The sequence below is a fragment of the Apteryx mantelli genome, chromosome 10 (assembly GCF_036417845.1).
Source record: "Apteryx mantelli isolate bAptMan1 chromosome 10, bAptMan1.hap1, whole genome shotgun sequence".
Taxonomy (NCBI): domain Eukaryota; kingdom Metazoa; phylum Chordata; class Aves; order Apterygiformes; family Apterygidae; genus Apteryx; species Apteryx mantelli.
The window spans coordinates 22,578,072-22,593,408 of NC_089987.1; the positions used below are offsets into that span (position 1 = coordinate 22,578,072).

The following is a 15,337-nucleotide window of genomic DNA, read 5'->3' on the forward strand; positions in this document are numbered from 1 at the left end:
AATAGCAACTAGTAGAAACTCAGGAATTTCATCAGCTTGCTTTCACTGACTTTTTGTCTTACTTAAACCATAGTTGTCAGCTCACCAGCAGGTCACAGACAGCTTTCAGTTATCTTTGTGTGCAAACGTGCTGCAGTCTTGCTGGTGTAAATCTGAGACCCAGTCCCCTGTAGAGCGTTGGGTGGGATGACAAGTCATGAGATGAGTGTGTTGGGCAGCTACAGTGAGTTCTTAGCATCTTTACAGTAAACAGGATATGGGGTATGAGACCAAGTCAGATCAGGAAACAGGATTTATGTTTCGTTTTGTGCTTAACAAAAGCAAAGGTGCAAGAATCTTAAAGAATTTGCAAGACAAGTTTCCTCTGCTGGAAGCCTGTCTCTCGGCACCACTCAGCCCCAGCTGAGGAAAGCAGCATCTCTTGTTTTCAGGTTCGGTGTGTTACCACTTAAACCAGCAGAACAATTTTCCTTTCTGAAATCTGGGATGTGCAGGTTATAATCCTGCCTGTGTCTTAAAAATGAGATTATGGGAAGATCTCTGCTTAACTTTATATTTTTCTGTGTAATATTTTGTTGCTATATTTTTATAGACTGTAAAAATAAAGCATTTATCGTTACTAAATATAACCGGTGCTCCTGTACCTTATGCAGTGAATAGTGTTGAGATAAACTTCTATCTCGTGAACATAAACAAGCTTGTATTCAGGTAAGGTTTCTCATGTTTTGTAGTATTTCCAGGGTACATTGGGCTTCATATTGAAATGATATGGATGCTTTTAATGACTGGAGATAGAATCCTCATCAAGCTACGTTTCTCCTTGGATTGGTTGAGGAGAAAAGAGGGGATTGAGCAAAATTAGGCCTAAAGAGAGGAACAAGACTCTGCCTTGGAAGGGGGGGATCCTGTTTTCCTTTCTAGGCCTTTTTCTAGGCTGGATGTGTGGGAAGGGGACAGGAGGGGGAAGGAAAAAAATGGACAAATCCCTTCAAGCATAGGTGCTCAGAGCTCCCTGCTTAACCCTTGGAGAATGGTGTCAGCCCCTTCTCCTGTCCCAAGTTTCTCTGGTTTTGGAGATGGAGAGGGGTTTCCTGCAAACTTCCTGCTGAAATGCTGCTCTGGCTGCCATTCCCAGGTGGTGCCTTGCCGTTAAACGGCACATGCATGTGCCAAGCTGTTGCGGGAGGGCACCTTTCCTGATTTTTAATTCTTGCAAAACCAGGACTGAGCCTGGGGATGACCCCGAAGTGTTCAGCAGAGGCGACTGTGACACGAGCGCGGCAGGAAGCCTAGAGGCCCCTCTGCTTCCTCCAGAGATGTGGCTGAGGGGGGCCGGTGGGTCTGGCATGGCAAAGCTAGATTTGGGAGGAGCATGGCCTTTTGGAGAAGGGCTTGACCTCCACATGGTATTGAAGACAAGCAGTGTCACCTGGGGGCAGCCTGTCTTCGTGTAGGAGCCTGTCCAGAAGGAAATTTGGACAACTCCTTGCAGATGAACCTGCTCTTTGGAGCAAATAGATGGTTTGTAGCTGCTGTGTATGTGAGCAGAAATTCTGCTCGGATTGGAAACAGTCGTGGTAAAGAAGGAAGAACAGGGAAAGGGTGAGTCTTGCTTTAGCCTGGAAGGATTTGCCAAGGGAGCGGGAGGCAGCCGTCTCCCTGCCTGTTCCTGTTCTCCGCTCCCTGGGGCCTTCATCTCCATAGCGTCATGCCTTATGGCTTGGCTTTTGGTTTGCAGTGACTCAGTGGTGAGACTCCAACAGAAATAATCCAAAATGTCACAGCTCGTAGAAGAAGATAGCTCTGAAAGTTAAAGCGGTCGGCTAAGGAGTGAGAGCAGCTCGGTGTGCATGCGCGTGAGCCTCCCGCTTCCCGGGAAAAAGAGAAGGGGCTGTTTTGCTACGTGTCCCAAATCACTCTGGATGAAAACTGGGCAATGCTGTAACCGAAACAGGCTTAACCTGAATCTTGTTTCACTGAAGGAGCCAGAGCATCCCCCTGGTCTAAGCGCAGTCAGCGATAACGCTGAGAAGGCAGAAATGCCTCTTTGCTCGCCCTCGCCGGACGCTCGCCTGCTCCCACGCGGCAGGTGGAGCTGTCGCTGCTGGCAAAGGGCACCCTGCCGTTGGCGAGCGCTGGGATGGGTCCAGCTTGGCCGCCTTTGGGAAGCTCATGCTCAGGTACTTAATTCATGGATGAAATCTTGGAGATGGCAGTGGCATCTTTTGGGAACGCATAGGGGATGGGGGATGTTGCTTATCTGCAGCCCTCGGGGCAGCAACGGAGCGAGCGGTGAGCACTTGAAAGGTGCCAGCGATGGCCAGGCCGTGCGGGGTCCAGAGGGAAAATGCCTCCAGCTGATTTCTGTGATTATTCCACCTAGTGAAGCATAATTAATGTGAAGGTCCATGGGGGTCAGCCTTGCATCGAGTCCGATTTGATGTTTCTGTTAGCAGCAAGGGTCAAGGAAAGGAGAGGAGCCCCGCCAGGAACGGCAGTGAGTGCTCGGGAAGGCAAAGGCCGGCCTTGGAGAACGGCTCCAGAGGAAAACCGCAGTCGTGCTCAGAAGGTAAAAGTTCCCTTCTGCGCTGACGGGAGCTGCGTGATGCAGGTGGGTGGCAGCGGGTCTGCAGCCAGCGACCCGGGGCTTGTGGCGCTCTGTGGCGCGGAGACGTGTCAGCAACATCGCGCCTTGGTGCAAAACGCAAAGGTCGCGTCAGGCTCTATAAGCAGCTGTGAGTACGAAGCATGAAGATCCCCCTCGAAAAAATGTTGAATATTCAGGGCAACGAAGCACTGGAGTAGGTTGTCTGGGGAGGCTGCAAAGCCTTCGTGGTTGCAGACCATCATCGGTCAGGAATGGTGCCAACACAGCCAAAACTTGGGGCCTGAAGACTCCGACCCAAAGCTTCGGAGAGGGGCGGTTGAGCCGGGTCTCCGTGCAAAGGAGAGGGCTGCAACAGCCCATAGCTCCGGCGGCTGCGCCAAGATGCCGAGCCGAGCTTGCCGCATGGGAGCGAGCGGTCTGCATCCAATTAAAAATTGGAGCCCTCTTCTCCCTGCAGACTGAAGGAATAGCTTTTATTCGTCCCGAGGTGGGGAGCTGGCGAGAAAAGAGATTGCTGGGAAGGAATTAGAGGCGTTGCAACAAAAAACAAGGGCCATGTTTACCCCTTCCTTGCTCTAAGCTGGAGGCTCCGTAAATGCATGTTATCGCTTGAACCAGCAACTGAGACTTGCATCTGCTGCGCGCTGCAAAAGCAGATGACTGCAAGCACCTAGCACAGCACCCGGCCTCCGAGGGCCTTCCTGGCAACACGCTTGAAACGTTGCAATAAGGGAATTTCCACTGAGTCTGGGCCGAAGCGGAGGGTGCGCAGCTGCAATGAGCTGCCGGGGCTCCTGCACGAGCAGAGATGTCGCTATAAGCAAAGAAATAACCCTTCCTCGTTTCACTTGCTAGGCGGACGCAGCGGGCGTGGGGCTGCTCTTCACGAAATTTAATGCTGGATTACGCGGTACGTTAAAACCAAAGGTTGGGGAAAGGATTCCAACGAAGCTTGGCTGATGGGCTGCTCAGCTGAAGGAAGCGGGTGGCTGCTCGTCAAAAAGCAATTCTGCGGCGAGCTCCCAAGGCTGCAGGAACCCAAGGGAGCCCGTGCTCAGGCTCTTTGCACATCCTAGGGCTCCGTTTTCCAGCTCTCCCATGCCTTTTATGGGGAAAAAAAAATGGCCTGGTTGTAGCCGACAGGGTCTTTGCCCTCCACAATGTTGCATCCTTGGCCAGAACGGGGTTACTCTGGGCTATTTCCATGGTGCCTTCCCTAGTGCTTCTCTTCATTCCCCCCGATGCTCATGCTGTGCGACCTAATTCCCAGGGAAGGTGCTGCGTAGCGCCCAGGCTTAGCCTGGGAAGCCCCAGGTAGGTTTAGAGCTTGAGCCTTGCAGGATCTGTACCATCGCCGTAAGTGGCGCCGAAGCAATGTGACCTTGTTGTGTCCCTCCCCGCGCTGGGTCTTCTGGGCGGCTCCAGGCGGAGCGGTCGGGGCTGCATTGTCCAAAGCCGAGGAAGGGCCTGCGCGAAAGCCTCTGGGGTCCGGGGTCACCCCGAACCTTTGCTCAGGAGAACAAGGTTTCAAACGTCCCCATGGGAGAGTGCGAAGGACCACGGCCGTGCCCCCGCGCGGGAAAGGCAAGTCGAGCCCTTTGGCCGGAGTTCCCAAGAGCCGTCAGCTCACGGACGCCTGCTGGGAAGGCAAGCGCCAGGGCCCAGGGACAGTGGTGGGCGATGACGTCCTGGAGGATGCTTGATGCAAGTGTCGAGGGTGTTTATCCGCTGCTTTTCCACCTTTGCACAAGTGCTTTATTCCACGGGGGTGCGTATTCGGTTGCTGCATTATTATTTTTTATAACAATGATTCTTCCCTTTCCCTTAACACATTCTCATGTGCCCGCAGCCTTGGAGCTCTTGGGACAGAAACTTTCTGCCACTTAAAGACCCCCCCAAAGGGACTGCTCGTTGCCTGCAGGTTCCCGGATGGGATCCAAGCCAAGAGAGTTGCTCATCAAAAAAGAAAGCAGCTATACGGAGCGTGGTCCCTTCCGCAACTGCTAGCCAGCGGCCAAGCCGAGGCGGGAAAACAGAGCCGTTCCTGTTCCATGGCAGGGGCCGAGGGCCGGGACAGGTCCCTGCACCGACGGGCGCCGGAGGCCTGGCCGGCAGCCACCCTTCCTGCGGGGCTGCGTGAGCTCTCCGGTGCGTCCCATCCGTGTGCCGGCTCTGCGTCCCTGCTGCAAACGGTCCTGGCACGGGTCAGCTGGCTCCTGCTCTGACTCATCCAGTGCAGCAAAGCTCCCCATCAGGCCCGTTGCCGCACTGATTCGCGTGTGTTGTGCCTCCAGCTCCCCAGGTATTGATCTGATGGGGTTCGTTTTTATTTTCTTCGCTAGCTGGACCCAGGGAGCTCCTACCCTGCGTGTCTGCCGGTGGCGCTGCAAAGGGGCCATCGAAAAGAGCCTTTTGGCTCGCTAGCGTGTGCCGCGCTGCATCGTGCGCGGGCAGGAGATGGAGCCTCCTCCCAGGCGAGCAGGTCCAGGGCTGGCAGCCAGCAGCGAGGGTCCTGCAGCTCCAGTCCACTCGTGAGGGAAGTGCATCAGGTCTCAGCCCTAGAACCGGAACGGGAGCAGCCCTGCAGCTCTCCGGCCCGGAGACTTCCTCCCCGCAAAGCCCCGTGTTGTGCCTCGCCGAACCACGGCAAAGCCACCACGTTCCCAGGGGGAGGTTTCTGCGGTCCGCCACAGCCTTGCGCTGGGGAAACTGCTCCTGGAGTCGACCGGGCGAAGGGCTTGAGACAGCGATCTCTCCCCGTCCTCCGTTTCCCTGCGCCGTCGGAAGCCAAGCTGAGGCTTTGGAGCAGGGATGCAGCCAGCGGGGCGAAGCCTGGCCTGCGAGGTTGTCGTGAGCTGGCCGGTGCGATCCTGCCTCTGGGAGACTCGGAGGACACCGGGAAAGCTACGGGTCCTGAGCGTGTGCTCAAGGCAAGTGCAGCTTTGGAGTCCCCGACTGCATCGCTGCTTTTAGCTGACCCGATGCCGAATTCAGTGGGCGACCGGACGGGTTGCAGGCAGGTGCCGCTCGGCCCCACCAGCCGTTTCGGTTAGACAGTTTTGCAGAGATTAAACTGGCAGCAGGAAGGGGAACGGTCAAAGCTTTCTGGGAGCTGCCGGGAGGTCCCAGTTGGCTCTGATATTTTAATTTCTCAGCCAGCGATACCAGGATAAACTCCCATACGGGGCTGCTGGGAATACCGACACTCATGTGGGGAAAGGGCTGTAAGCCCTGGGGTGGGAAAGGCTGCGGAAAAGAGCTGTTCGAAAGTCCTCTGGCCGGCATCTGCTTAACGAAACGGCCCCTTCCCAAAGTAACAGTGGAAAATTGCGTTTGCTACTTGCAGCAGCGGGTCTGGGCAGCCAGCACGGATGGGAGGCAGCAACCAGGGAGCGGGAGCTGGCTTTGGCAGGCTTTCTGCTGTGTCTTCTCCTGCCCTGGCTGCCCCGCTCCGATGGGATGCGGGCCCCAGGCCACCGTTTGCTGCGGGGATGGGATCGCCGGTGGCTGAGGGGCAGCCGCCCCCCAGGGCCTGTCGCCTGCCGCCAGCAGGAACATGTCCCAGCGAAGCGCTTAATCCGGAGGGACTGCTGACATATGCAATGTGGCAGCCCGTTTCCCGGATTTTCATGCAGCCTCTTTATCCATCCAATTAGAGGCCTGTCAAAAGCCTGGGGGAGGGAGGCGAGTTGCACTTTAACTGCTTCTAATCTCTCTCTTTTCAGCCCCTGAGCTTCATAGATCCTCTTTGTTGCAGCTCCTTCCCTCCTCATTTCCGAGCCCCTGGTCTGATGGCTGCCTGCGCGCCAGAGCTCTTGGCCAAGAGGAGGATTTGCTGCCGAAGTCTGGGCTGGAAAGAAACACAGCTTTATTTCCAAACGCCGACAAAGCAGGGCAGGCAGAAATCCAGCTTTTCTGTGCTCTGGCAGCACAGAGCCCGTACCCTGAACGTCCCGGTCCTTGCAGGTGGACTTTTTCTCGTCTCTCCCACCTTCCTGCTCTTGCACTCCGCAATTGCTTTCTTTTTGCCTCGCTTTATTTTCTCATGCAGGTGCCGTTCCGTTCCACCTCCCACCCGGGTGCGCACGGCAGGGTCGGAGATGCTCCCAGTCCAGCCCCTTCCTCCGCCAAGCACCGTGGCCCAGCCTGGCGGAGGACTGGGGCCGGGCAGGGAGAAAACGCCGCAGCGCGGTGGCAACCTGGGCGATTTTGCCCAGCTTGCAGGAGCCGCCCCACGGCCGAGGCTCGCGGGCCCAGCGGCTCTCGCCCGCCGTGGCAGGGAAGGGCCGTGCTGCTCCTGCGCCTCGCGCCCCCCAAAATCTGATTTTCTGCGCTCTGCCCTGGCTCGCGTGCCTCCTGGCTGGGATCAATCCCGGCTCTCCTGTGCCCCAGCCGGCGCGAGCAGAAGAGGACGGGAGTCGCGAGCGCAGCACCCCGAGTCAGGAAATGCCAGAATCTGTTCTGCCGTGTGTCTCCGGGATGAAACGGTCTCTAAGTGCGCGATCTCACGCCTTTGCTTTTGTTTTTCTTCCTTCCAGGGCCCTTGCGCACAAGCGTCCTGGCTGGCTGGCTGGCAGTCACTTAAGGAGCAGCTATTCACTATTTTGTTTTTTCTTTATTCTCCGATATCTGGCCCAGGTTTTATTTACCGCGCGCGAGCCAGACCCTCCTCTGAGCACCGACTTATCCCTTCCCCCCCGGGCTTTCCTGCGTTCTCCATCGGCCTGGTAGGCGGGGGGGGGGGGGGTGTTGTCCCTATTTCACAGAGGGGAACCGAGGCGCAAAGAGCTTGAAGCGGAGCGCGGCCGCGCGGGGCGGGCACGTGGCGCGGGCAGAGCCGCCGTCGCGCGCGCCCCTTCCCCGCCGGCCGGGGGGCGGGGCGAGGGGAGGCCACGCCCCGGGGCGGGGATGAGCGATGCTCATTTGCATACGCCGTGCGTGTGTGCGGTGGGGTGGGCGGGCGGCCGCGCCGGGGGTGGCGGATCCAAGATGGCGCCGTGCGGACGTGTCCGGAGCCGCTGGCCGGGCCCGGCGCTCCTCCTGCTGCTGGCGCTCGCGGCGCGGCCGGCGGCCGGCGGCCCCCAGCCCGCGGGGCCCGCCGCGGGGTTGGCCTTCGCCGCGCCGCAGGGGCCGGCGGCGGGCGGCGCGGCGGCGGCGGGCGGGCGGGGGTCCCGCGGCGGCGGCGGCTCGGGCGGCGGGTGGAAGCTGTCGGAGGAGGCGGTGTGCCGCGAGGACGTGGTGCGGCTCTGCTCCAAGCACAGCTGGGCCAACAACCTCGCCGTGCTCGAGTGCCTACAGGACGTGCGCGAGGTGAGCGGCCGCGCCGGGCCTAGCGCGGCCGGGCCGCGGCGCCGCGAACAAAGAGCCGCCGGGCCGGCGGGGGCAGCGCCGGCGGGGAGCCCGGCCCGGCCCTGCGCGGCACTGCGGGCGGGCAGCCCGGCGGGCGGAGGGGGGGGGGCGGCCCGCTGCGGAAGGAGGCGCGGGGCCGCCGTTGCCCGGCACCGCGGTTCGGAGCGGGGCAGCAAGGCCCGGGCGCGGCGGCCCCGCGGCTTGTGCGCGCACACGCGTGGGGCCGCGTCGTCTGCTCGGGGGCGGCTTCCCGCCCCGCTCGGGGTTGGCACCCTCGGGCCGTGGTCCGGGCGGCTCCCTCCTGCCCCGGCTTCGCAGGCCCGGGGGCCCAGAAGGGAAGAAAGAGTCGTAGTGCGAGCGAGCGCCTCTTTCTTCTTTCTTCTTTTTTCTTTTTTTTTGACTTTGATACGTTACGGGTTTATTCAGCTTTCAAAGATCTTGGGAGAGTTTGGCGAGAGGATCTTTTAAAGAGATCACGCGCTGCCCCCTTACTGCTGGGAAAGGTACCTCGCTGATAGCAGTCACCACCTGAGAATATCTTTGAGCTTTGGATTCCCACCTTCGCGTCGAGCCCACCTGCAGAGGTGGCTGCCTTCCGCTGCTGCTGCGTGTTTGTGGATGTACGAAACTGGATACGCAAGCTCTAGACCTGGATCAGTTTTTGCAGGGAGACTGGCTGGGGAATCTCTTTTGTTACTAAATATCTGTCATGAATGATTTAGATACAGTTCAAGAAAGAATTAGTTGTCCTCTCCGAGTCTTTTCTAGCCCCGTCCTCTGACTCTTTGCTGATAGTTCTTCCTCAGTTCCAAGAAGCTTTTGGAGGAACTGCTTTTGGTGAGCTAAGGAAAAAGAAAGATTCGGTGCTGCGTCTGTTTGCTTCTTGGCTTCTCTGCTGTGAAGTCCAAGAAAGTCAGGCTGTGTCAGTTTTAATGGTGTTTTATGAAGTGGAAACGTATTTGGGAAAAACCTGTGCTCTTTTCTCATCAGTTATTGCAGAGACAGCAGATGGCAGTGACTTAATGGTTGCACTCATCAAGGGGAGTCTTGAACTAATACATCAGTGATTACTTCCTGACTTAAAATCCAAAAACAACTTAAATTTTTATCTAGCTTCGCATTTGCATTGCGGACAGGTAGTTTAATAAAACACTCAAGGCAGACTTATTAAACGAGTCCTGATGCAACACTTAGCAGAGCGTTTTGGAACGGTGCTATTTGCTTATGAATAACTTGTCCCTTGTCGGTTGTTCTGCTTGCTGGTGCCTGAAGGGACCCTCTGGACTCCCCGTCAGGGAGGCGCTGCCTCTGAGATAATCCCAGAAGCTGTACTTTCGGGAGGTGCAGCGAGCTAGCAGCCTGCCAAAAGGACAAGGTCTTGTTGTTTCTTTTTCTTTCCTTTTTTTTTTTTTTCTTCCCTTTTCCCTCCCAGTTGTGTGGCCCCTCCTCTCTCTTTTCATAGTTCCAGGGCTTGTTGGTTTTCAGCCATTTTAGTGAGGTAGACCTTTTTCTGGCCTATTTGTCAGCTCTCTGCTGGGATAGTTTTGTCGTCTTAGCAAGTTGCGTGCGCTCACAGAGGGGCATGAGTGCAGGAGCTAGTGCAAAGGAGTGTGCGGAGAGAAGCAGAAGACGAAGGGAGGTCTCGCATCACGTTTTTCAGCAGGTGCAAGCCCTTACGTTGGTTCTGCACGTTCTCGTGAAGCTCCACTTTCTCTTTTAAATATCACGTCGGTTTACGGTTTTTGAAGTTTGTTTCCCTTTCAAAGCTTGCCTGTATCTCAGTGGTTTGCTAGTTGTTGATCTGAGAGCCAGTGTAGAAGGTGAATCGTTCACCGGGGCAGTATCCCAGGCAGTGCCGGGACATCTTGGGATCGTTTTGGATTGAGATTTCTCTCCGAAGGTGCCTGTGTGCAGCCTGAGAAGACTCTTGTCTTTATTTGTCTTTCAGCCTGCAAAGAATGCTGTCAGCTGCTCTTAGACTCGACACTTAGCCTGCTGTAAAACTGTTCTGATGGGCTCTATCCTGACGTAAAAATACCTTCCACAGAGCGCTACTCTGAGAAATGAATTGAAATAACTAACTTGTATGTGTTCATATCGTTTAACTATTGAAACTTAGATTCTGAGTAAAAGTAGTGAGTTGTAAACGTTGGGTGGCACGTAGGGTGATGTGGGATGGATCCGACGTCTTCTCAGACATTTCCTTTGTGTTGGACGCAACAGCTGAAGAAATGGTGACTATTTTTAGCTGTTATTGTTGATGATGATGCAATTTTTAATTTTTACCCTAGGCCATCTGACAATTTGTTTGGACAATACCAGAAAAATGATAGTTGCGTTTGAAAACTGATGCTTGGGAAAAGGTGGGGAACTAGTCTGTGCAAGTTTTATGAGCCCATTTTTAAAAAGTCAGAGTATAATAAATAGAAAACTCTGGGAAGTTGCTGTGTGTGAGTGTGATAGCATCAGTGAGGAGGGTATTTGGACAGTACTGCACTACCAGGAGCAAGAAAGACTGTAAATACAATTTGGCTGTAGAAGCAGCCTTTTTTCATAAGCCTTTAATGTGATCTTACTTTTCTCATAATAAATGTTCCTCTAAAGTGGATATGGTTTGAAACTAAGCTTTTAAGAGCCTCAGTTGGTTTTTCTTCATAGTGTGATATGGAAAAGTTAGGACACTTTTAAATTAGAACAATTGGGCAGAGCAACTACTTAAAACCTTTATTTTGAGTTCATAAACTATAGGGGAAAGAGAAGATGTGCTTCTCTTAACCAATTTGAATGTGATATGAACACTGTGTTTCAGTACCTGCTGACTTGTTACCTTGGATACCTTCGAAGTAAGTCTTCCCTGTTTTTTGCTGGGTAGCTCTCCTGAATCTAAAGAACCAGGAATGTTGAGTCCTTGGTTGATAGATTAGGAGCATCTCTCAACCTTTATAAGGTCAATGCTTGGGAGAAGCTGTTTAACGCAAGCATTTAGTAAAGAATAGTTTGAAACAAGATAGAATAGTCAAAAACAAATCATTACAAATTTAAACTTTATGCTTTTGAGAGATTACTTGTAGACTGTCGGTTTAAAGGAATCCTTAATGCAAATATTTAAGGAATAAACGTTTTTAGAATTCTTTAAAAAATCAGACTGTCAGACTGATTCCAGATACTTTACCACTGATTTAGCGAAATGCTAAATTGGCCTAGAACATTTTCCTCTTTTGCAGGTGCAGAACTCTTCTGCGTTTCAGGTTGTTCAACTGTGTGATTGAAAGCTAGAAGCCAAATGGTAATTGTGCTTTCTTGCTTTCCTTTCTTATTACAAGAATGAGAAGGATGCTCTGAATTTGGAGGATATAGTGATCAGAACTAGCTGGCTATACTATAATCAGTAAATGGAAGTAAAAACATGTTTTGATGAGTTTTTCCAGTTGAATCCATTTTCTTCTCGTTAAAATTATTTGTGCACTGGATGAGTTACTGTTTTGAGTTGCTTAAACTTTGTCATCAGTTTAGTTTCTACCTGAATAATTTTATACCAAGATATAAAAGTGGTAGAACAGGAGTGGCATACACATTTGGTTTTGAAAAATATGTGTATTTAAAGTGCTTGATTTCAAACTGTTCTGGTTGCTACTCTGTTTCAGGAGGGACTTTAGAGCTTGTGTGTCATTTAGCATAAAGACTGCAGTTGTTAAGCCCCTTTTTTGCACCCTGCTTATTAAACTAATTTTCATGGTGGTTCTAGTATAAATAAACCTATGAAATATTAATATATTTGCTAGGCAGGATTTTTGCATGATTAATGATGTTTTGCATTTAAAGCAGAACTAAGCTGTTAATGTTGAATTTTGAGGTAGGAAGCATTAGCAGGTACGAAAATATCTTAACCAATGCAGCCCTCTTTTCTGGCTTATTAGTGAGCATAATTTTACTGTTAAAACATACCTTGAACTGATTATTCAGTGAATTAACTTGATGCCATAATTGTTGAGCTTTACTTGCTTTGCACTTGCAAAGATTATGTAACATTTAAAGCCTTTTTGTGGGATAGCAATAACAATATATATTCACCTATATAATGTTACTGAGGCGGAAAGCTAAATAATTTTTGTACTATCAGACAGTTGTGGCTAAATTGGGATTAGAGATCAAGGTCTTGGCCTCCTGCTACTTTCTTCATCTTGAATGGTTGTGTTTCCTTTGTGGTAGCTTTATGGCAGTGACAGTGTAATTGAGTCTAAATGCTGTGCTTTCTGGAAAAATAATGTCTGTCTTAATGTTGAGGGCTGCGTTGAGAACAAAACAAGTTAATCTTACCATTCTGGTTTTTGAGAATGGTAATTTTCCTATTTCAGATGCACAGTCCACGTCAACGTAAAAGGCCAGAATATGCATTTGTTGCAGCTTAACAGCGCAGAAAGCGTGTGATGTTTGACGGCTGGGGGCTGACACTTCCTTTCACATAACGTTGTATTCCTTACTGTTTAAGTACCTAGGCTCTTTAAATGGTCCCATAAGCTTGTGAGATGCTGGTGAAATTACCAATATCTTAAAATCGTAGATGGAGAAGAGTACTTGCATCGCTCCAAGCAGCAATGCTCACTTGGAGTCGCCATCCCTCATGGGGAGACTGTAGCTGTAGAGAAAGGTCTTGAGCCTGCAGTCGGTGTGGATGTTGTCTAGTCCTTCTGCCTGGAACTGTTTGGTGGCACTGTGAGGTGGATAAACGTGATCTCTGGTAGCTTGATTTTTACCCCAGCAATTCATCGAGTCGAAGGGAAGAGGTGGTGTTTGGAATCAGCATGCAGCATCAGCTTTTATTTGAGCAAGTACTGGTGTTATTTCAGTTTCTTATGGCTTGTACATGCCCAAGTGGTGGCTAGAGTTTAAAGTGTGTCTTTGAAACCGCTGGGCTGTGGCAGCAAATGACTGTTTACCTGTCCAGAGATGTAAGTAACTGAGGGTTGTGGATTAAACATAGCACACGGGTGGGTAAGGTTTGAAAAAACGCAAATTGTGACGACTTATTGTTGACTGAATTGGCCATCTCCTTCAACGATTAGAGTTGATTTTATGCCATGAATTCTGTAGGCAGCAACAGTGGGTCTCGCTTGCAGGCGAGCTCTTCTGAATGGGGGCCGTTTCTTACGGCGGTAGGTACATAGGTGGCGGGTGGATGCTCTTCTGGTTTTCTGATCGTTGCTATTGCAAAGGAGAAGGCAGTTAGTATTGCAGTGATGGTCTCTTGCGCTTGCAGCACTTTCACCTGGTTTGGATTTCAACACACGAAGGGATTTTTTTTTTTAAGGCAGTGGTCAGAAAGCTGGAAAATGTACCTTAAGCCTTGCCGAGGGCTCTGCTTACTCTCTCCCTTTTTCTAAGGGAGACTGACTTGGTGATGAGCCAAAGCCACCTTTATGGGGCTCAGGGATTTGGGAACTCTGACATCCCTCAAAAAAAAGGGATAATTCTTTCCCATAGTTGAAGTCGAGCTGACTTAGAATAAAAATACGGTGCAATTTTAAGAAATGTTATAAGTTGATTATAGACTGGTAACTGGATCCTAGATTCTGTATGAGTTAAATCTTTGTGTTTGCATTGGAAATCTCCATGCAAGTTATGATTCCAGCTCAAACTGAGTTTGAACAGTTCACAGAGCTTTGTGTCACATGTCTTTTAATTTGAACGGTCAAAATGGTCCCTTCTGCTTCTAAAATCCATAAAATGGGAGAAGGATCCACTGAAGCCTAGGGAAGGGAATGATTGGGCCTGGGAGGAGGTGATTGAAAAGATTATGGTTTGAAAACACAGGAATGAGGAGCAATAAGAGAAAAATAGTGAGACAAGGTTGGAACAGCCCCCGAAGTTTTTCTCCTGAGGTTTGGCTTCTTAACCCAGATTAGCTGAATTCTTATCGTTAAGCTCTTGTTTTTTTTCCTGGTGCTTAGATGGTGTAAGCCCAATTTATTACTGGCTTTTGCAGTTAGCTCTTACAAAGTAAAACTCTAAATACATTTAAAAAATCTTATATGTGGCCGAGTTGCTTCCTTTGCCATATCCCTTTGGCTTCATCTTGGGATGTGGCAATACGTAAAAGTACCCTTTTCACCTCGGCAAAGCTGCGTGTGAACTGCCCAGAATGCAAAATGTTCTCTCGCCTGCTGGATCCTGCATGCTTATTTTATTGCCAACAGAGCGTTAAGCCTAGGTTCTTAGTTTGCCATGGCCTTAGCTGTCTAACAGTCTCTGCACTTCTGCTGGCCCGAGATGGTTTGTCTTTTTTCTTATTTGGTTTTGGGTTTTTTTTCTCAGTTTTGCAACACTGTTGTGCTGTTCTTGGCATGCTGCTGCTTGTGGTAGCTGGTTATTTACCAGCTCGGCCTGGGCAGTTTGGCTTAACAAAAAGGATTATTTTATGAGTGTTTCCTTTAGTGAACTGACACTTCTTACAGTTACAGTTCTTTGGAGGAGGATCAGGAAATACTTCAGGCTGAGTTTATGGCAGGGATGAGCTGATACAGCACGTACTGCTTTGTACGCCAGGTTTTGCGTTAGAGGTGTTAGTGGAAATGCTGCCTGAACGTGGAAGCAGTTGGAGAATATGTGCGGATTATTTCAGGCAATTCCTGTAAACGTGGTGGAAGGCATATTAAGTGCTTTGAACTGAAGGAGAAAGCCTGCCAGTATGGTGGGGTTTTCTTTGTTTTTTTTCTTTTCCTCGCAGGTGTGGTCATGGTAGGGAAAATAGGGACAACAGGAGTGGACGAAAGTGCAAGTAAGAGATGAGGTGGAGAACGATTGCAAGAAACGGGAGTAGAGAGAGGACTGCGAGACCACTGAAAGGAAGTGCACTAGAAAATAGTGCGGAGGAGGGTGGGAGAAAGATGCTGATATAAGTCATAGCAGGGAGCAATGGGAGAAAACTGAGAAATATTGCGGAATAAAGGAACGGAAGTGCAAAGGGAGAAGGAAAACTTGATGCAGGGAAGAGTGCCGCAAGCTGAGCAGTCCCAACCTGGCTGGCGCCTTGGGAGGACCTGAGAAAGCTGTGATATGCAGAGGTCCAGCTATGGGGAAGACGATTTTCTTGGTCAAATAGTTGAACGCATTGAAAAGCAGAGACTCGCTCAGTTATGAGAGTAGAAATAGAGAGCGCATAGTTTGTGTTTCCTGCCACTTAGGGTCTCGTTTTCCCGAGGCTGGAGGAGAGGAGAGGAGATCTCAGTGTCTCTGGTGCTGCTTTAGGTTGTCACAGTTGGAACTGAGTGACTTAAAGAGTTATATAGCCAAATTGCGTGCTGTCCGTATGTTCTGGTATGGAGGTGATGTCTAGATGATCTTTCTTGTACTATAGCTTTCCTGCATGACAGTGTCACTTTC

At 51.2% G+C, this 15,337-nt stretch overlaps 1 protein-coding gene across 1 annotated transcript in view; it reads left to right on the top strand.

The window, feature by feature from the left end:
- Positions 1–7,597: 7,597 nt before the first annotated feature.
- The window catches only part of GLG1 (golgi glycoprotein 1), an 89,426-nt gene continuing 81,686 nt past the window's right edge, over positions 7,598–15,337 (top strand). Inside the window, exon 1 of the mRNA XM_067302688.1 lies at positions 7,598–7,918. Within this exon, the coding sequence (XP_067158789.1) occupies positions 7,598–7,918 (321 nt within the window). The remainder of the gene's footprint in view (positions 7,919–15,337) is intronic.